Genomic DNA, 20,015 nt, shown 5'->3' with positions numbered 1-20,015 from the left:
CACACAGAGCTAATAGGTGCAGAGGTAAATTACAGGCACACACAGAGCAGAGGGTCACAGCAGCAAACGCAGCCCCAGACACGTATGCACACATACACTATAAAGTCACAACTGAACACACAGGCAACTTACAGTGAGTGACACGTGGAACCACAGATGGAATCTGAGATAAATTCACACATTCACACATGCACACACGGCCAAGAAGGATCACAGCCGTCCTCACACTAGGAGATTTAGACATATGTTCACACATTCCAAAGTCACAATCAGACACGCATAGGTCTGACCAGATGAGTACACTGCACACGGACATACAACCACAGGTCACAGCCACGTGGAGCCCCAGACACACACCACAGTCACAATCAGACACACGCAGGGAGCTTACAGGAACACATGGAGCCACAATGGAATTGGAACTAAATCACACACAGAGCTAAAGAGGATCACAGCTGCCTGCTCGCTAGGGCCTCAGATGGCATCCACACTTCCAAGACACCTACAACTGAAAACACTCTGGGCCCAGACAAGTAGGTCAATTCCCTGCCCACGACCCCAGAGAATCTCAGGCACCAGGTCTGCGGCCACGCAGAAGCCCCCTCCCCAGCAGCTCCGAGACTCGCGACAGACAAGGATGGCCGGAGGGAGCCCAGACCCGGAGAGGCTGCCCCTGGGCCTGGCCCGGCCTCCGGAGCCTGGAAGCCGGGGCCGGCGGGGACTTGTCTCTGCCCTGCCTCCACCGCAGGCCCGACGACCGGTCGGCCTCGCGCCCACCTCTTGCCTCCCAGGCAGGGACGAAGCAGGGCTGGGGGCGCTTCCCGCAGGCCGCACTCCCGGTAGGAAGAGCCTTGGATCCCGGCCCCAGCCCCGCCAGCCGGCGCATCGCGCATCGCGCCGGGGCAGTGACGTGCCGGCCTCCCAGAGGTCAGTGGCCGGCCCCCGAGCGCACCCCTGCCCACCCCCTAAGCCTCCCTCCCCACGGCCGGCAGCGGTGCACAACTCCCGGACCTCGGCTGCGGCCCCCCCCCCCCCCGCCCAGCCCCCGCGCCTCCCCCCTCCCCCCCCCCCCCGCGGTCCTTACTCGAACATGGATGCGGCGCGGCGGGCGCCCAGCCGCAGGGCAGGGCCGGGCCCGGCGGAGCGGGACTGGGCTGCGCTGGGCGTCCCCGCGGGGCAGGCGCCTCGCCCTGGTCGGCCGCCGCCCCCACCCGACCCGCGACCCCGCCGCCCGCAGCCCCGCACAAAAGACCGGGGCCGCCGGAGGCCGCCGCAGCGTAAGCTCCCCCTTCCTCCCCGCCCCGTCGCGTCACCGCGCCGCCCCCCGCCCGCCCGCGGGAGGGAGGGGAGGGACCGGCCGAGGCGGGGAGGGGCGGCGGGGCCTAGCCGGAGAGTCCGGTACCGGGAGGGAAGAAGGGACCGAAGGGAGGCGGGAGAGCAGGAGGTGAGAGCCAGAGGGACACAGCCGGGGCTGGAGGGGTGACCGAGGCGACGGAGGGATGGCAGGGACAGAGCGAGGCCCCCAGGGAGAGGGAGGCAGGAGGAGGGATCAGAGATGGAGGGACCGGGCGCTGGGGCAGGAAGAGACACACATTGAGAGGGGAGGCTGGGATGCCAGAGACCCAGAGAGAACAAGAGAGAGGAAGAGAAAAAGAGAGACAGCGGATCTAAGGAGAGAGATGAGAAATGGACCTGGGGCGGAGGGGCACAAGGCGGGGGCGCAGAAAGAGGAAAACACAGACTTAATTAAAACAAAATATCGCCATGGCAGCTAGCTGTCCGCCCAGGCCCTTCCCGCTCCCCTGGTACCCGGAAAAGGGTCCTCTGGCCCCTGTTGAGACTCTGGCTGGGCGCTCTCGGCATCCCCACCCCCCACCCCGGGGGGAACCTGAGAGGTGGGGCGGAGCTGGGGGTGGGATGGAGATTGGGGAAACGGAGGTGTTGGGGCTGTGGGTACCTGGGGAACCGCAGCTGGCGGGAAGTGGGCGGGACCCTAAGACGCCTCCCTCTCCTCATCTCTGAGGCCCTGCTGTCCTCTCAGGGAGGCCCAGCGCCTCGATCTCTGCGGACCCCGTCTTGGGCCCAGCCTAAGTTAAAATCCAGCCTTCCTGGCCCTTATCTGTGCTGTGAGGTCGGGCAAGTCACCCCAGTCCTGCAAATCCCACTAACTCTGTGGTCAGAGCTCTCCCACCTGACAGTGGGGTCAGGGGCAGCCCTGTTACAGAAAAGGAAGCCGGGCCTCAAAGCTGGGAAGTAACTCACTACTGAGGTCACGTTGCTGGACGTCAAATGGACGCAACCCTCCTTTGACGCCATGAGCTGCACCTGTCTGGCAGTGGCCGCCTGAGTCTGCAGTGTCCTGGATTCCTTGTGCCTGTGAGTGAGTCCTGCCCCACAGCTCCTGAGCACAGGTGCCCCCGCATGGAGCCTTCTCACCACCCCTCTCCAGACAGGCTGTTCCTGCCTCTTGGAAAACCTCCATTCCCACAGCTCTCCCACCCTTACACCCCCTCCCTTCCCCCCAAACCCACCAGCTTCTCCTTTTTGGTGGACAGCAGGCCCCAAACTTCAGCTTTTCTTGACCTTCTCTTTCCCTCAAACCCACATCCAGTCTCTCAGCAAACCCAGTGGGCTGAGCCCACAAAATCTATGCAGAATGGAAGCCCTCCTCCCCCATCACCCCCCGCCCGGCCCAGCCTCCATTCCCTCCTGGACCATCACACTGCCTCCTCCCTGGTCTCCCTGGTGCAGTCCAGGCCTCCTACAGTCTGCTTCCCACACACAGCCCCAGGGAGTCCGTGAAATGGTGTCAGGTCAGGGCCCTCCTGGCGCAGCTCTCTCCTGGGACTCCATGTCCCTCCAGCTGGAAGGAAATTCCTCCTCTTAGTGTCAAGGCCCTGCTCTAACTTCTTCAGCCCACTCTCACTTCTCTCGACCACTGCCTCTAGCTACCCTGCTGGTCCTCTAACTCCTCCGACACATTCCTGCCCCTGGGCCTTTGCACTGGCTCTCCCTCTGCAGGGAAGCTCTTCCCCCAGTTCTTCCTGCGACTGCCATTTACCCTCAGTTATCTCAGGGGGATCTCAGAGAGGCCCTCCTTCCACCATCTCCCTGTCTCACTGCACTCTCTCTCTGCCTGTTTCTTCTCTGGACGTACATTAAAATGTCTAATTAGGAAAAATTTATTTCAAACAGGAAAAAGTACAACAATTCCCCCCAGCCATATTGAATAGATGTGGACCTTTTGACATTCTCGCTTCAGATCCTTCCTTTTTTTTTTTTTTTTTTAAAGAAATGGGGAAGTTCCTATTGTGGCTCAGCAGGTTAAGAACCCAACTAGAATCCATGAGGATGGGGTTCGATCCCTGGCCTCTCAGTGGGTTAAGGATCCGGTGTTGCTGTGACCTGTGGTATAGGTTGCAGATGCAGCTTGGATCCCGCATTGCTGTAGCTGTGGCATCGGCCAGTGGCTACAGCTCTGATTTGACCCCTAGCCTGAGAACCTCCATACGCTTCGGGTGCTGCCCTAAAAAGACAAAAAAAAAAAAAAAGATTTTCTTTTAAATTCCCGGGTGGGGGCAGGGGTAAATTGGGAGTTTGGGATGAACAAATACAGATTACTATATAGAAAAAAAAAAACAGCAAGGACCTACTGTATAGCACAGGGAACTGTGCTCGATTTCTCGTAATCCCCTATAATGGGGAAAAAAATCTGAAAAAAAATTAGATATGTATATATGTACATATAACTGAATCACTTTGCTATACACCTGAAACAAACAGAATTTTGTAAGTCAACTATACTTCAATTTAAAAAAAATTTCAGAAAACTAAACTAGAATTTGTTGGCTGGCAATTATTGACATAGTATTTGCATTGTATCTACAGCTATGTACATAGCATTTACATTGCATTCAATCTTAGAAGTAATCTAGTGATAAAGTCTACAAAGAGGATGTGAGTGTTATATGCAAATACTACCTCATTTTCTATGAGACATCTGCACAGTTTGGTGTCCACAGGGGTCTTGGAATAGCCCCCATAGATACCAAGGGACAACCGTGTATGTCATGTCACAAAATTTACAGGAAGCCACACTCATTCAGTGCCTCATACACTTTTATTTTCTTCTGTTCTTTTTCTTTCCTTTTTTTTGTTTTTTTAACACTGTGCTCTTTTCAATTCTCTCCTGGTTCTATTTGGGAAAAAGTGCTGGTGGCAGGGCACTCCATTGGTTTCTTGGCCCTTAAATGGGTCGTGACCCACAGTTTGAAAAACACTGAGCAGGTGTTTGCCTCAGGTCTTGATAAGCAGCACTCAGCCGAGCTCAGCTGGTTATCCCAACACATATTCCCAGTTACGGTTTTTATCTGTGCATCCTAAATGACCTTCAGCCCCCCACCTGGACAGTGAGAGCCACAGGGAACCCACCCCCGAGCATAACCCCTAGAGAGAGAGAACCCCTTTCCCATCCCACCGCCTCCATCTGACCTGTCCTGGGGTGAACTCTCCGGGTCTTGGGTCCTCGGCAGCTGCAGGCGCTGTGGGGGTGGGGTGCAGGGGGGTGACTCCTCATCACTGGCTGGTGTTATCTGAATGGAGGGCACCTCCAGGAGCCTCTGGGACTTAGGGGCCAGGCCCTCGGCCCTGCCACTCTGTGGCTGCCAGCTCTGCCCCTCAGCTGGGGGGACAGGTGAGTCCTGGGCACTGCCGTCCGGGGCTGGTGGGGGCAGGCAAGGCAGCAGAGGCAGAAGCTCAGCCATGGAGAGGGCTCTGCCTGCCCAGTTGGGGGTCTTAGACAACGGTGTGATCTCTGGGGGAGAAAAAAAAAGAGGTGAAGGGGAGAGTTCCTGTGCAAGCCCCCCATCACCTCCCCCTGCTGCACCACTGATAGTTCAGAGCCCGGCGGGTGTCAGAGAGGTCGGGGTGGGGCCCCCACCTCTGCAACATCCTCCTTCGTGACCCTGAACCTCAAGTTCCTCTTCTGGAAACTGGAGAGAGATCCTGATGACAACAGCCTAGAGGGGCCGGCCAGTGCCAGGGAGCTCTGACAACGGAGGCTCCAGCCCCAGACCCAGCACAGAAGTGGGCAGGGAACGTCCCTTCATGCCCCTGGATGGGGTGTGTTTTTTCCTGAGTATTCACCAAAGCCAAGACCAGGCTTTTCTCTATATCCATCTCCACCCCCCTCCTCATGCAAGGCCAGGAAGGAGCCAGGCCCAAGTGGGCCCCAGAGGCCACGGGGCTGAGTTACAATGGCTGAGCAAGTGGAGAAGAGAGGCCAAATCCAGGATTTCCCTTCCTTGTTTGCTCAGCAATTACCCCTCCCAAGACAAACAAAGGGAGGGAGCCAGGCCCGTTCCTGAGGTTTGCCTGTGTCTGGGGAGATAGTGGCGTCCGGTCCTCAGAGCAGAACTTGGGCCCCAGCTGCTGGGGGAAGAGGGAAGCAGGGCCCATGGAACCCAGAGAGAGTATCCTCTGGTTTGGGAAGACTTGAACCTCACAGGCCAGGCCTGGACCCCAGAATCCTTCCCAGGCACCCCTACCTTATGGCTTCCACCTCCTTCTGTCCTCTCGGTGTTTGCTGGGACTTCCAGGGGAAGGGGCAGGTGACTAGGCCCTTTTCAACCCTCCCCCCTACCCCGGGGTGGGTGGGGAGTCCTGGCCAGGCCAGGGAGTCATGACCTTGCCAGCCAGAATAGCACAGCCGGCTGGAGTCATGTTCCCCTCTGGCCAGCTGTTCCTGGGAGAAAGGATGGGTGGGGGCGGGGGGCCCTTCCCTCCTCAGCCTGGGGAGGAAGGGGCTGCCCTCACCCCAGGCCTCCACTTCTCCATCTCTCCTGTCGCCCGGCCCACCACAGTGTAGCTTCTGTTCCCGCTTCTCCCCAGAACTGCTCCTCCAAGCTCAGAGATCCACCCCCCTCGCACCCAGCCAGCCAAGGCTGAGCCTTTCTCATCCTCACCTTCCAGTCCTGCTCTTAGAGGCCTGAACCTTCAGGTGGGTTCTCTTGGTGCTCAAGGGCACCCCACTGACGGCTCCATCTCACTTTTGTGCACGACTCTGTCTGCTCCACCTGGCCTGTAAAGAGCTGGCATTTCCCATGGCTTAGGTCTGGGCACTTTTCCAATATATTACATAATAATGGACACATGCTAAAAGATGTCTGTATCCCAGTTGTGAGTTTTGTTGTGGTCTCTGCACGCAGATAGAAAAAGAATTTTCCAGATTTAAACCAAAGTGTAGAAAGACAAGTTTATTGACACAAGAGATGCTGTTAACACAGTGGGTCAACTTCCTTGATAATCAGGGAGGGCTGACTCTGGGCACGTGGTCGAGTCTGTTTTTACAGCCCAAAGGCGTGTGAGGAGTAGTCTTGCCATACACTTGTTGACCTGCTGATTGGCTAGGGAAGAATGGGGTCTTCTGACACACTTGCTGATTGGTTGGGGAACAATGGGGTCTTTGGATATACTTGCTGGTTGGTTGGGAGCATATGTTGCTCCTCTAGGGGCGGGCTGAGGAGTGGGCTACATACCTTTCCTAGCAGGAGGCAGGAAGGAGTAGGCCAGGTGGCTGGGGTGGGGAGTCCTCAGGAACATCGTAACAGCTACAATGATTCAGGTGGGCTGATAAGGGTCTGGCAATTCTTATCTCAGCTGGAGGCTTTTTGAGTTTTATTTCCTTGAAGAAGCCTCGAAGTCCCACAAGTTTAACAAGAAAGAGGACCCCATAACTCACCCCCCCCACATACACACAGCCAATTTGAGAGCCAGCACATCACTGCGAGTGCCCCCGGGACTGGCTTACCCAACCCTGGCCTCCCTTCCAGAAGTCCTCATCCCCTCTTATTTGTCAGGGATCATTCCTAAACATCAGATCGATCTGCATTCCTAAAATTTTAATATTTAGTTTTCCAATCAAATAAAAAAACGTGGGCAGAAGATCTAATCTCCAAAGGAGACATACAGATGGCCAAAAGGCACCTGCAAAGATGCTCAACATTGGTAATTATTAGAGAAATGCTGATCAAAATTACACTAACCTCAAAAGGGCCATCCTCGAAAAGTCTACAACAGTAAGTGCCGAAGAGGGTGTGGAGAAAAGGGAACCCTCCTACACGGTTGGTGGTAATGTAAATTGGTACAGTCACTCTGGAGAACAGTATGGAGAGTCCCCAAAAAACCTAAAAATAGAACTACCATATGATCCAGTAATCCTACTCCTGGGCATATATCTGGAGGAAAAAACCATAATTTAAAAAGATACATGCAGGTGTTCCCATTGTGGCTCAGCGGTAATGAACCCAACCAGGATTCACGAGGACTTGGGTTCCATCCCTGGCCTTGCTTGGTGGGTTAAGGATCCAGCATTGCCGTGAGCTGTGGTGTAGGTCCTAGATGCGGTTCAGATCCAGTGTTGCTGTGGCTGTGGTATTGGCCTTCACTACAGCTCTGATTCAACCCCTAGCCTGGGAACTTCCATATGCTGCAGGTGTGGGCCCCCCCCAAAAAAGGAAGAAAAGATATATGTACCCCAGTATTCATAGCAGCACTATTTACAATAGCCAAGACATGGAAGCAACCTAAATGCCATCCACAGATGAAGGATAAATAAGATGTGGTATATTTATACAACGGAATACTACTCAGCTGTAAAAACTATTGTAGATAAATTCCACTATTAATTTACTGATTATGTTGATGGCTATTTGAGGCATTCCCAGTTTGGACCACTAAAAATAGTGCTGCCGTGAACATTCTTTGTGTGTGTCTTTGTGTTCCTCTCTGTCACACATCAAGTATCTATTTATCCATCCATTCACCCATCCACTCATCCATGGGTCTTTCAGAGAGCTTCACTGGTCCATTTGTCTAACCCTGTGCAAAAACTACACTATCCTATCCAGTGTTGCTGTAGCAATGGCAGCTCTGGCTTGGATTTGATCCCTGGCCAGGGAAATTTCATATGCAATAGGGGCAGCTGAAAAAGAAAAAGGAAAAAAAGCAATTTACACTATCCTACTTACATACACCTAATTATCATATATATACACACACACCTATATATATAAACCTATATAAACAGACATATACACTATGTTAATACATAAATACTATATCCACATATACTCACATGTGTAATATGTATATGTGATTTTACAACTAGTCTTGGTGTCTGGGATGGAAAGCCTTCCCATTTTGCTCTTCTTTAAGAGTCTCTTGGCTCTTCATGTTAGAGGTTTTCCTCAAATGTGCATGATCCTTACCTGTCAGTGCATATTTAGAAGTGGGGTCCAGCCAGTGGTTTAACAACTGAGGGAGCTGTGGAAGATTGAAATAAGAAATGTGTTTTGCAGAAAAACATCAAGAGCTCTATTTAGGACAACTTGTCAGTGATACCTGTGCAAGCTCCCGATGGACAGGTCCAGTGGGCAGCTGGCAGACAGAGATCAGGGCTGGCCCTGGGAGTCCCAAGCCTCGGATGGTGATCACTCACCCCAAGACCCCCCCCTCCCCTGGAGCAACTTTTCCCAGAACCCACCCTTCTCTTTCTACACAAGATTACTGTCTTCAGGAAGCATGGAGGAGTTCCCACTATGGTGCAGTGGAATCAGAAGCATTTTTGCAGCTGGGCCAGGACCCCAGCCCAGCACAGTGGGTTAAGGATCTGGTGTTACTGCAGCTGTAGTGTAGGCTGTAGGCTGCAACTGCGGTTCAGATCTGATCCCTGGCCCAGGAACTCCATATGCTTCGGGGCAACCAAAAAATAAATAAATAAATAAATAAATGAAATAATAATAATAAATATATATAGAGAAAGAGAGCTTGATTCAGATTCTGTCTTCGAGAGTTGAGTGATATGGGGGACTTGGGCTTACAGTCAGAGTTGTCTTCTGTTTTTTGTTTTTTGTTTTTTTTTTTGGCAGAGCCCACAGTGCAGAGAAGTTCTGGGGCCAGGGATTGAACCTGAGCCACAGCAGCCACCCGGGCCACCGCGGTGACAATGCCCGATCCTTAACCCTCTGCACCACAAGGGAACTCGTGTTATCTTTATCTTTTCTGATCTTTGACGTTGCCGACAGACCTCTGAGGGAAGTTCATGGCTGGCATTAGGACTCTGGAGAGAAGGCTCATTAGAACCTGATGTCCCTGGAAGCTCAGGAAGGGTTAGTGTGTGGACACGCAGTCTCGAACGGAGCAGGGCCACCTAAGAACACTTCACATGAACTCATCCCACCCCCCCACCTGGTGAAAATCCCCAGGTTTTCCCATCTGAAAACCTCTGTGGGTTGAAAACCACCTGCCTCTTATTCCACTATTTCTACCCTCCTCACATTCAAGAGAGTAGCAGAGCCATGAAACTCCTCACTAGTGTCTCCTCCCAGCTGGGGTGGGAGTGAGTTGAGGGGCGAGGCGGGGGGGGGGTGTCCCAGATTGGGCACCATTTCTGTAGCATTTTTCCACAGTGAAGAGTGGATGCAACAGATAGAGTCTGTGCTGACTTCCTTTTTCTCCTCCGGTGCTGGTGCTCAAGAGAGTGTGGGCTTGTGTATTTCTGACACATAATCAGCGATAATGTGCTATTTGCCCTCCACAGATGCTTCAAGATTTCCTGGCTGCATCTGTTTCCAACGAACTGTGACTTCTGGTTTCTTCTCTGAGTGTATCTGTATGGACCTGGTAAGTTTTGACTTCTTACCCAATCTCTCCCACACTCTCTGTATATGCAAGGCTCTCCCCCCAACCCCCATGTGTGTCTGATTTTAACAAATCCCTTCCCACATCCTCCACCCTGGAAAGTCCCAAATTATCTGCTGTTCTTCCCTTTAGGTTTCTGTTTGCATATTGAAGAGTGTCCCTTTGGGCTAGGCTGACCTCTTCTACCAAACAGATGCCGAGAAAACAGGTGCTAATTGGTTGTCTGAGGTCCACCCTCCTCCTGGACCTCCCACACAGAGGTGCCATTGGGACGTCTGTTTCTCGTGAACTTCTGCTTTGTCTCACCACCTTCTGAGCCAAAATGTTGGTGCTTCTGCTCTCAGAGCAAAGACACTCAGTCCAAGACCATTTCCTGCCCTTAAACTTGGGGCTCTCTGGGAAAGAAGGAAGCGTGGCGGACCTTGAGTTTCCAAGAAATGGGCGCTACGACAAGGACCGGGCAGGAGAGATGAACATGGATTTTTTTCGCGTTTTCCTCAAGAAATGAATTTGCATTGCATTTGCATTTGCATTAAGAACTGGGCCTCCCAGGGCTTCCTTCCTTCTCCCCAGCACCTTAGTGTCCTGTTTTCGCCAATTTCATGTATTTATTGCCACCCTAAAAACCGCCAGGAGGGGGAGCTCCTGCTGTGGCGCAACGGGAGCCACAGCCTGGGGAATTCTGGAACCGCAGGTTTCATCCCTGTTCCAGCACAGTGGATCAAGGATCTGGTGTTGCCTTAAGGATTCGGTGTTGCTGTATGCCATGGGGCGGCAAAAAAGAAAAAAAAAGAAAAAAAACACACCAGGAGTAGTCTAAGAAAGGATGGCTTGTTCTAAAATGTAAAGCATCATATTCCCCCCCGCCGCCCGCCCCCCGGCCCCGAACATTTGGCAGGACTTGTCAGTACCAACTATAACGTTTTATGTAGCAAATAACTATTTTGGAGGACTCTCCAAGGCCCAGTGGAACTTCCATTCTGTATTTCACCTGGACTGGGAAATCTTCAAGGAAACTTCTAGATATTGGAGGATTCATTTCAGCAGTGACCGGGGAGAGCCTTTTGATAAACTGCAGTGATTTTCTAGGCTGTCTCCCCTCCCACGGACATACGCACTGACAGCTGTCCGTCTAGAAAACGGGAATTGTCACAGATAGACATGGTCCCTGAGGTCAATGAGCTTCTAGCCCTCATCTGTGAAGTGTGGAAAATGATCCACCTCCAAGGGTTTTGAGAGAATCTAATGAGTTAATATAAGCAAAATGTGGGTTTGAGTACACAGCGATGGCCCAATTACTGTTTTAGCTATTATTTTATGTTTCTGGGTGGGAGGGTGTTTGAATGAGCATGTATAGCTCATAATTTCAACAACCACACTGCACGAGATGCTGGAAACCAGATGGTGGGGAAACACAGCTAGAAGTATAAGAATTCTAGGATGTCGGGCCTCTCCCCGCATTGGTTTTGTTTAGCTCTGGGTGTTTTTCCACATCACTTATTAGGCAAATCTTTAAATGAGAAGGCGATGCTTGCTTGCTTGCAAAGAGACCAAAGGGAGGAAGTGGAAAGATTTCATTTGGCTCCAACATCAGACCAGTGAGAAGGAGAGCCCTCCAAACAGATCCACTTTAATACGGCTAATTTTTTTTCCTATTTTATATATCAGAATTACACGTATTTTTGCTTTTATTTAAAAAAATATTTTTAAAAATAGCCAAGACATGGAAGCAACCTAAATGTCTGTCGACAGAGGAATGGATAAAAAAGATGTGGTAGGAGTTCCCATCGTGGCACAGCGGAAATGAATCCAACCAGGAACCATGAGGTTGCGGGTTCAATGCCGGGCCTCGCTCAGTGGGTTAAGGATCCAGTGTTGCCGTGAGCTGTGGTGTAGGTCGAGGATGTGACTCGGATCCTGTGTTGCTGTGGCTGTGGTGTAGGCTGGTAGCTGCAGCTCCGATTAGACCCCTAGCCTGGGAATCTCCATATGCTGCGGGTACGGCCCTAAAAAGACAAAAAAAAGACCAAAAAAAAAAAGATGTGGTATGTCTATAAATGGAATATTAGCCATAAAAAAGAATGAAATAATGCCATTTGCAGCAGCATGGATGGACCTAGGGGTTATCATACTGAGTGAAGTAAGCCAGACAGAGAAAGACAATAGACTCACAGACATAGAAAAGAAACTTATGGGTACCTAAGGAAAAAGAAAGGCGAAGGGATAAATTAGGAGTTTGCAATTAACATATACACACTATATATAAAATAGATAATCGACAAGAGCCTACTGTATAGCACAGGGAGCTATATGCAGTATTTGTAATAACCTATAAGGGGAAAGAATCTGAAAAAAAGTGCATATATATATATAAACACATACATATATATATATATATATATATATCTGAATCACTATGCAGTATACCTGAAACTAACATGACATTGTAAATCAACTATACTTCAATTAAAAAACTCATATATATATATGCTCCCTGATGGCTCAGCGGGTTAAGGATGTGGTGGTGTCATTGCTGTGGCTCAGGTTTGATACCTGGCCCAGGAATTTCCGCATGCCACAGGCACAGCCCAAATAAATATATACAAATACATACGCATATAATCTTTTTAAAAAATTTAAGTATGGCTAACTTCATTTCTTTAATTACTTTTTGGCTGCACTCACAGCATGCAGAAGTTCCAGGGCCAGGATCAAACCCACGCCATAGCAGCCACCCAAGTCACAGCAGGGACAACATCAGGTCCTTAACCCACTGAGCCACCAGAGAATTCCAAGGATGGCTCACTTTAATAGGAAACAACTGGCCTCGCCCCTGCAAGCCTGAGAAAAGGAAGGGCAGCAGTATGGGGAACTTGCTGGCAGAGCAGAGGAGGCACAGGCCGCTTAAGGAGCAGGTGTCTCTACACAGAAACCACACACACTGCGCCCAGTGAGCTCGCAGATACACACTGACAAGCCTGCTTGGGCCACCCTCAACTCTTGTACCCTCGACCCTTGAGTAAACACTCTCTGTTCTCAGTCATTCTCAACAATAGAATCATTAAAGAAATTGTGATAGAGCCATAAAATATAATACTATGTGGCAATGAAAAATGAGTAAACTGGAGTTCCCTGGTGGCTCATCAGATTAAAGATCTAGCATTGTCACTGCTGTGGTATGGGTTCAATCCCTGGCCCAGGAAATTCTGCATGTTGTGGGCACAGCCAAAAAAAAACCCAAAAAACAAACAAAAAAAATGAGCAGACTATCACCACAAGCATCAACGTAGATGCATTTCCATTAATATGAAGTCCAAGAACAGCTAAAACTAATCCATGGGGCTACAGGTCAGAATAATTCTTCCCTCTAAGGGGTAATGACTGGGAGAGACATGGGAGCTTTTGAGGTGTTGGACAGACTCTATATTTTCATGTGCACGGGGTGGTATGCGTGGGAAACATTACTTTGCTATATACTTAAGATTTACGCACACTGGTGTTCCCATCGTGGCTCAGTGGAGACAAACCAAACTAGTATCCATGAGGATTCTGGGTTAATCCTGGCCCCGCTCAATGGGTTAAGGATCCCGCATTGCTGCGAGCTGTGGTGTAGGTCACAGACGCAGCTCGGATCCGGCATTGCTGTGGCTGTGGTGTAGGCTGGCACCTGCAGCTCCAATTCAACCCCTAGTCTGGGAACTTCATGTGCCAGAGATGCGGCCCTAAAAAAGGAAAAAGAAAGAAAAGAAAAGAAAAAGATTTATGCACATTACTATATGTATGTTTACCTCAGCAGTTTAAAAGGTAAAGTTTTAGGCGTTCCCATCGTGGCTCAGTGGAAAGGAACCAACTAGTATCCATGAGGACTTGGGTTTGATCCCTGGCCAACTCAGTGGGTTAAGGATCCGGCATTGCCTCGAGCTGTGGTGTAGGTCGCAGATGTGGCTCAGATCCAGCATTGCTGTGGCTGTGGTGTAGGCCGGCAGCTGCATCTCTGATCAGACCCCTAGCCTGGGAACGTCCATGTGCTACAGGTGCGGCCTTAAAAAGACAAAAAAAAAAAAAAAAAAAGGAAAGCTTTAGTATCATCAACATTAAACTTACTTTAACAGCTTTACTGGAGCATAACTGATGTGTGAGACACTGCACTTATTTCAGCACACGATTTGATGCTATTGACACACATACAGAATCCCAAAACCACCTCTACCACCAAGCTGACCAACACAGGCCTCAGCTCCCAGAGCTTCCCTCCTGCCCTCTACACCCTCCCCTCTTCCCCACAACATTAACATTTTTATGTTTAAAATATTCACAAATAAAATTACTGTTCAATGCTTTCTTTCAGGCATCACGCCAAACTAGCATCATCCTAGAAGCGTGCATGCCGTCTCCACTTCCGACGTAACTACAGGGGACTCGGAAAGCCCAGACCTCGGTCTGAGGGGCAGGGCTGCGGATGTAACGAAAGCCAAGTGGGTCTAGGGGGAGATCAAGGAACCAGCATCTCAGGCTGAGCCCACAAAGCACCAGAGGCTCCTCCTGACGGGCAAAGGACAGTCGCTTGACTGGAATAGGAAGAGTGGGATGTACCGTCTGGAAGCTGGAACTTTCCTGGAGCTGGCTGGCACTGAAGTCGGGGATAGGAAGCCACGTGTAAGGAGCTTATGAGGTGTATTGTGAGGGCTTTCCTGCTGCCACTCCTGGCTGCTGGGGCAAAGGCAGCTTGAGCAGCTCCAACATGCGTGCAGCTCTCTGCGTGAGGAACTGCACGGGAACCCAGGGAGATTTCCTGGTAGCAGAAACAAAAGCCTCCCCACCCTGCCCGCAACATGCACTTGCACTCACACGCACAGGCACTCGCACACGCACACACCCCTCTTCTGTCGGTGGGCATGAAGAGCTCCCCTCACTCATGGGTCAGAGGAAACTAGAAGAGGAGCACATGCTGACGAATTTAGAATATATGTACGTGTGTATATGAATTTAGAATACACACACACACACACACACACAAACTTATTTCCAAAATAGAAAGAGACTCACAGACAAAGAAAACAAACTGACCAAAGGCGAAAGGGAGGAACAAATTAAGAGATTGGTTTTAACACACACACACACACACACACACACACACTATTATATATAAAATAGATAACCAGGGAGTTCCTGTTATGGCTCAGTGGTTTAAGCACCCAACGTACTCTCTGTGAGATGCAAGTTCAATCCCTGACTTCACTCAGTAAGTTAAGGATCCAGCATTGCCGCCAGCTGTGGCGTAGGTTGCAGAGGCAACTCAGATCCCTTGTTGCTGTGACTGTGGCATGGGCTGGCAGCTTCAGCTTTGATTCAACCCCTAGGCTGGGAACTTCCATATGCCACAGGTGTGGCCCTAAAAAGGAAAAAAAATAAATAAAAAAAAAAATAAAATGAATAACCAACAAGGACCTACTGTATAGTACAGGGTACTGTACTCAATATTTTGTAATAACCTATAAGGGAAAAGATTCTGAAAAAAAATGTATATATATATATATTCTTTTCACATATATAGAAAATATGTTTTCTATATATTTTCACTGTGCTGTACTCCTGAAACTAACACAACATTATATATCAACTAAAATTCAATTTTTAAAAAAATTGTAATTAAAAAAGAGAAATCTTAGGAGTTCCCTGGTGGCTCAGCAGGTTAAGGATTCTGCACTGTTGTGTTTGTGGCTCAGGTTGCTGCTTTGGCATGGGTTTGATCCCTGGCCCTGGAAGTTCTGCACCCCTCAGAGGCAGCCAAAAAAGAGAGAGAGAGAAATGTTGCAAGAAAAACCCCACAACTGAAAAGTAGGAGGGGCTGGCAGAGCATGAAGCACAGTTGTTAAAATATGATAATAGTACAGCAGAACATCAGTTCTAAAAGTTTCCAGAAAGGAAAAAAAAAAAAAAAAACCAGTTAAAGGATCATAGTTGGAAGGACATTGGAAATATGAAACAAATGCTACTTAGCTTAAACGTCTATCAACTAGCAGCCAACTGGAAACAGGGTTAGACATTTTCAGACATAGAATATCTCAGATAACAACCTTCCAAGCACTCTTTGTCAGGGAGCTCCTGGAAGATATTTCCACTAAAAAAAGGAGGGAGTAGGAGTTCCTGTCGTGGCAACCTGAGTAGTGGAACCTGAGTAGCTAGTATCCATGAGGACGCAGGTTCGATCCTTGGCCTCTCTCAGTGGGTTAAGGATCTGGTGTTGCCATGCGCTGTGATGTAGGTCAAAGACTTGGCTGTGGCATAGGCTGGCGGCTACCGTTCCGATTAGACCCCTAGCCTGGGAACCTCCATATGCCACAGGTGTAGCCCTAAAAAGATAAAAATAAAAAATGAAAAAAGGAGTGGAGGGAGTAAACCAGGAGAGAGAAAATAGGGAAATCAATGTAACAAGATGGGGAAGCGAAGTCCCAGCATGAGGATTTAGCAGCCCCTTAAACAAGCACCCAGTCCAGGAGTTCCCACTGTGGCTCAGCAGGGTAAGAACCTGACATAGTGTCAATGAGGATGATGTTTCAGTCCCTGGCCTCGCTCACACCCAGTGGGTTAAGGATCCAGCATAGGTCACAGATGCGGCTCTGATCTGGTATTGCAGTGGTTGTGGCTTTGGTGCAGACATACCACGTTCGACCCCTAGCCCAGCAACTTCATACGCCAAAGAGTCAGCCTAAAAAGTAAAAAAGGGTAGCTTGTCTGGGAGCTGTGGGCCTAGGCCGTGGGGCCTCAGAACACTGTGACAGGACAGAAAAACACAGTCAGAACCCACCCTGTCACACCCGTCCTACACCTCACATGTCTGCAGGAGAAGAGCTGTTCAGGGCTCAGGAAGGAGAAGGGTGTCTAGCCCAGAGGGGTAAGGACACGTGACAGAAGGAAGGGGCGACAGGAAGGAAGAACTTCGTTGAAAGAGTCAACTTCTTCTTCTGACTTCTTTTTCCCTCTCAGCTCCCCAGAGAGAGCTCCGATAGGAGGGTGGGCCGTTACATGAGGAGGTGAAACCGACTCGTTTCCCTTGGTGCTGGCAGTGCTTCTACCTCCACCATCCTTCGCAGCTCTTGCTTCATAGGTTAGACCCCCGCCCCACCACCCCACCTGCACACCCAAGGCTGGATTAATAATCTGCGTCTGCCTCTTCCCATCGCAGATTTAAGTTCTCAAATCCCTTCACTTCCTTTGTGATTCATTCATTCCACAAATATTTCATAAAAGCACCAGCGATGCAGTGGGAAAAAAAGTTCTTTGCGTTGAAGAAACACAACGAAATCCTTATCATCACTGCTGGTGTGTTTTGCGAACATATTCCACACGTGGTGAGTCTTCTGTGTAAAATGAGAAGTCACAGAAATCGGTGGACAGGAGGTAGGAGAGAAATGGAAAATTCCAGAATAACAAAACAAACCCTCTGCTTGGGGGAGGAGAATGGAGAAGGAAGAATTTGTTCAAAATCCCCAGAAAAGGAGTTCCCTCTGTGGCTCAGTGGTTAACGAATCTGACTAGGAACCATGAGGTTGCAGGTTCGATCCCTGGCCTTGCTAAGTGGGTTAAGGATCAGGCATTGCCGTGAGCTGTGGTGTAGGTCACAGATGCGGCTTGGATCCCACATTGCTGTGGCTGTGGTATAGGCTGGCAGCTGTAGCTCCCATTCTGCCCCTAGCCTGGGAGCCTCCATATGCCGTGGGAGCAGCCCTAGAAAAGGCAAAAAGACAAAAAAAAAAAAAACTCCCCAGAAAGGCTTCCCAACAGTGGAGAAAAAGAGGTTAGGGAGCTGGATATTGCCACATTCTGGAAATAGCACTTAGAAAATCAGAAAAGTTAGGAAAGCCAATTTCTTGTTCTAATTCTGCCTGACTCATCCTGCAATTTTCAGCATTATCTATGTACCTCTCAGCTTTCCACTACTTTACTGGTTAACCTACTCTAACCTGACACAGATGGGTTTTGTGAAAATGAAATAATGCACATGAAAGTGCATTGGATTGTAAAGCACTACATAAATGAGGAAGGATACATTTTTTGGGGTTTTGTTTTTTGTTGTTTGGGTTTTTTTGTTTTTTGTTTTTTTTAGGGCCGCATCTCCGGCATATAGAAGTTCCCCGGCCAGGGGTCAAATCAGATTTGTAGCTGCCAGCCTACACCATAGCCACAGCCACGCAGGATCCAAGCCACATCTGCGACCTACACCACAGCGCTCGGCAACACAGAATCCTTTCATCCACTGAGTGAGGCCAGGGATCGAACCTGCATCCTCATGGATCCTAGGCGGGTTCGTTCCCACTGAGCCACGATGGGAAATCACTGGATAAATATTTTTAAAAGTCCATTCTAACACTGCTAAGTTCCTCTGTCCTCAGGCACCTTCTTTCTTGAAGTTCAGCTCACTGGTTCCACCACCAGCCAGGGGTCTGCCCAGGTTACCATAAACGTTGCAGAGGGTGCTTCATTGAGCAAACACGCTGCAGGAGAGAATCAATACATTTCCTGCTCTCAAGGAGCCTCCGGTGGAGCTCAGGAGGCACCATCACTGGTCTGGGAGCATCATCAGCATGGTTGGGGGCGGCGTAGAATTTCTGCCTGAGAAGCAGGTGTCGACCTGTGTCTTTGAAGCACTTTGAAAACACTGCCTCACATTTTACATTTTCATGTTGCCCAGACTTCACTAGAGCCTGAAGGGCCCTGAGATCTAGCGTCTTGCATTCCAGGAGATCCCTGAGGGTGGGGCTTTATATCCTTCTCAAGTGTCTACACCCTGGGGAAGCACAGCCCACACACATTCTTACAGGGTGGAACAAGCTACACTCGCAGCTCTTGGCTGCACATTAAAATCCTCAGGGGCACTTTTAGCAATCCAGACTCCAGGACCTTTATAATCAGAATCAGAATTCTTGCCAGAGAGGGGGTGCCCTTGCATCAAGGGATTTTTAAACTGCTGGGGTGATTCTAACCTGCAGCCAAGGTGGAGAAGCATTGAGCTGGAGTGCCCCCAAACTTCAGTGTGCACACGAATTGCCTGGATCTTGACAAAATGCAGTTTTGATTCAGCAGGTCTGGGTTTGGGGTCTGAGATTCTGCTTTTCTAACAAATTCCCAGGCGATAACTGTTTTTGCTTCTGATAATGGGACCAAGGTGGCAGAAGGAGGCTGGAACTCTAGCACAGCTGGAACTCTTACACCCTCTGGTGGTCAGAGCCTCCCTAGCAGCACCCCGCTGAGAAGAACAGATGTTGGAAACGCGCCTGCAGAGATAGAATTTCTGGAGTTTTTCGGATTCTTCCCCAGATCCCGACCACTAACATCTTCATTTCAGCCGTGAACACAAGCCTGCCTAGACTACTCGCCCTGGACTCCTGACTTACGAAACCATAAAGTGATAAATGGGTATTGTTGAAGCTGCTAAATTTGGGTAATATGTTATGCAGCAATACAAAACTAATACAGGAAGCTTTATAAGCTTTACAATAGCAGGCCAAATGAGAATCCCAGGCCCACAGGTAGATGGATTCTGGACTAGAGAAGAGACGTTCCTAACTTCCAACCAGTGGCGTAAGAGGCAGAAAGGATAGTACTTCTCATTTATCAAGATTATATCTGCTGCCAGGAGTTCCCTTGTGGCACTTGGTTAAGGATCCAGCCTTGTCAATGCAGCAGCTCTGTTGCTGCTGTAGCAAGGGCCCCTGGCCTGGGAACTTCCACATGCCGCAGGTTCAGCCAAAAAAAAAAAAATTATATCTGCTGTCTTATTTCTTCATGACTGCACACTTCTTTTCACTTTATGACGTCAGCTGTCATTGACACTCATGAAAACTTAAGGATGGAGAAGGGCTAGTTTGCTCTCTGTGACAGATGGTATTTTTCCAAAAATGAATCCTATCCCATGTGCCCCTCTTCTGATAAGATTCTGATGTTTCTCTGTCAAGATATGGGATCTAAGTTCCTTCGCTTGAATCTAGCAGACCTGAGACTCTGGCGGGGGTAATGCTAAGTGACTTTCAAAGCTAAGTCATAACAGGTGACACACCCAGATGGCTTGCTCTCTCAGGATGCTCCTGGCATCATGAACCCAAGCCCCATGCTGTGAGGAAGCCCAAGCAGCCACCTAGAAGCTACCCCTACACCCTTGCAGGAGTCCTGGCACCAACTGAGACACGAGAGTGAGAGAGACTTCAGAAGATTCCCGCTCCCTGCCTTCAAGTCACTCCAGACATAAACTGCTCTCACTAAGTCCTGTCCAAATTGCTGATCTGGAAGCAAAATAAATGTTGTTTTAAACCACTAAA

General features: G+C 49.7%; 1 protein-coding gene and 1 long non-coding RNA gene across 8 annotated transcripts in view; one reads left to right on the top strand and one right to left on the bottom strand.

Moving 5' to 3' along the window:
- GRAMD1A (GRAM domain containing 1A) overlaps positions 1-6,054 on the bottom strand; it is a 25,090-nt gene extending 19,036 nt beyond the window's left edge. The window contains exons 1-2 of one of the 4 annotated variants that reach the window (XM_047793384.1): positions 5,964-6,054; positions 4,492-4,813 (exon numbers count right to left, since the gene is read on the bottom strand). In XM_047793384.1, the coding sequence (XP_047649340.1) occupies positions 4,492-4,763 (272 nt within the window). In that variant the 5' untranslated portion in view covers positions 4,764-4,813; positions 5,964-6,054. Of the gene's footprint in view, positions 1-777; positions 909-1,084; positions 1,244-4,491; positions 4,814-5,546; positions 5,611-5,963 lie in introns of those variants that run through there. The other 3 variants (XM_047793385.1, XM_047793387.1, XM_047793386.1) reach the window with 3 other exon arrangements.
- Positions 1,356-20,015, top strand: LOC125134285 (uncharacterized). 4 transcript variants are annotated; one of them, XR_007136601.1, is made up of 4 exons: positions 1,356-1,444; positions 2,024-2,376; positions 9,599-9,681; positions 14,048-14,987. It is a non-coding gene; the product is annotated as an uncharacterized LOC125134285 (long non-coding RNA). The 4 variants fall into 4 exon arrangements; XR_007136600.1 differs by having other exon boundaries at positions 1,357-1,444; positions 2,042-2,376; XR_007136602.1 differs by lacking the exon at positions 1,356-1,444 and adding an exon at positions 18,830-20,015 and having other exon boundaries at positions 1,451-2,376; positions 14,048-14,355.

The sequence above is a fragment of the Phacochoerus africanus genome, chromosome 8 (assembly GCF_016906955.1).
Source record: "Phacochoerus africanus isolate WHEZ1 chromosome 8, ROS_Pafr_v1, whole genome shotgun sequence".
NCBI classification, from domain to species: Eukaryota; Metazoa; Chordata; class Mammalia; order Artiodactyla; family Suidae; genus Phacochoerus; species Phacochoerus africanus.
The sequence above is the reverse complement of the archived record's forward strand: the minus strand, read 5'-3'. Positions and strand labels throughout refer to the sequence as shown.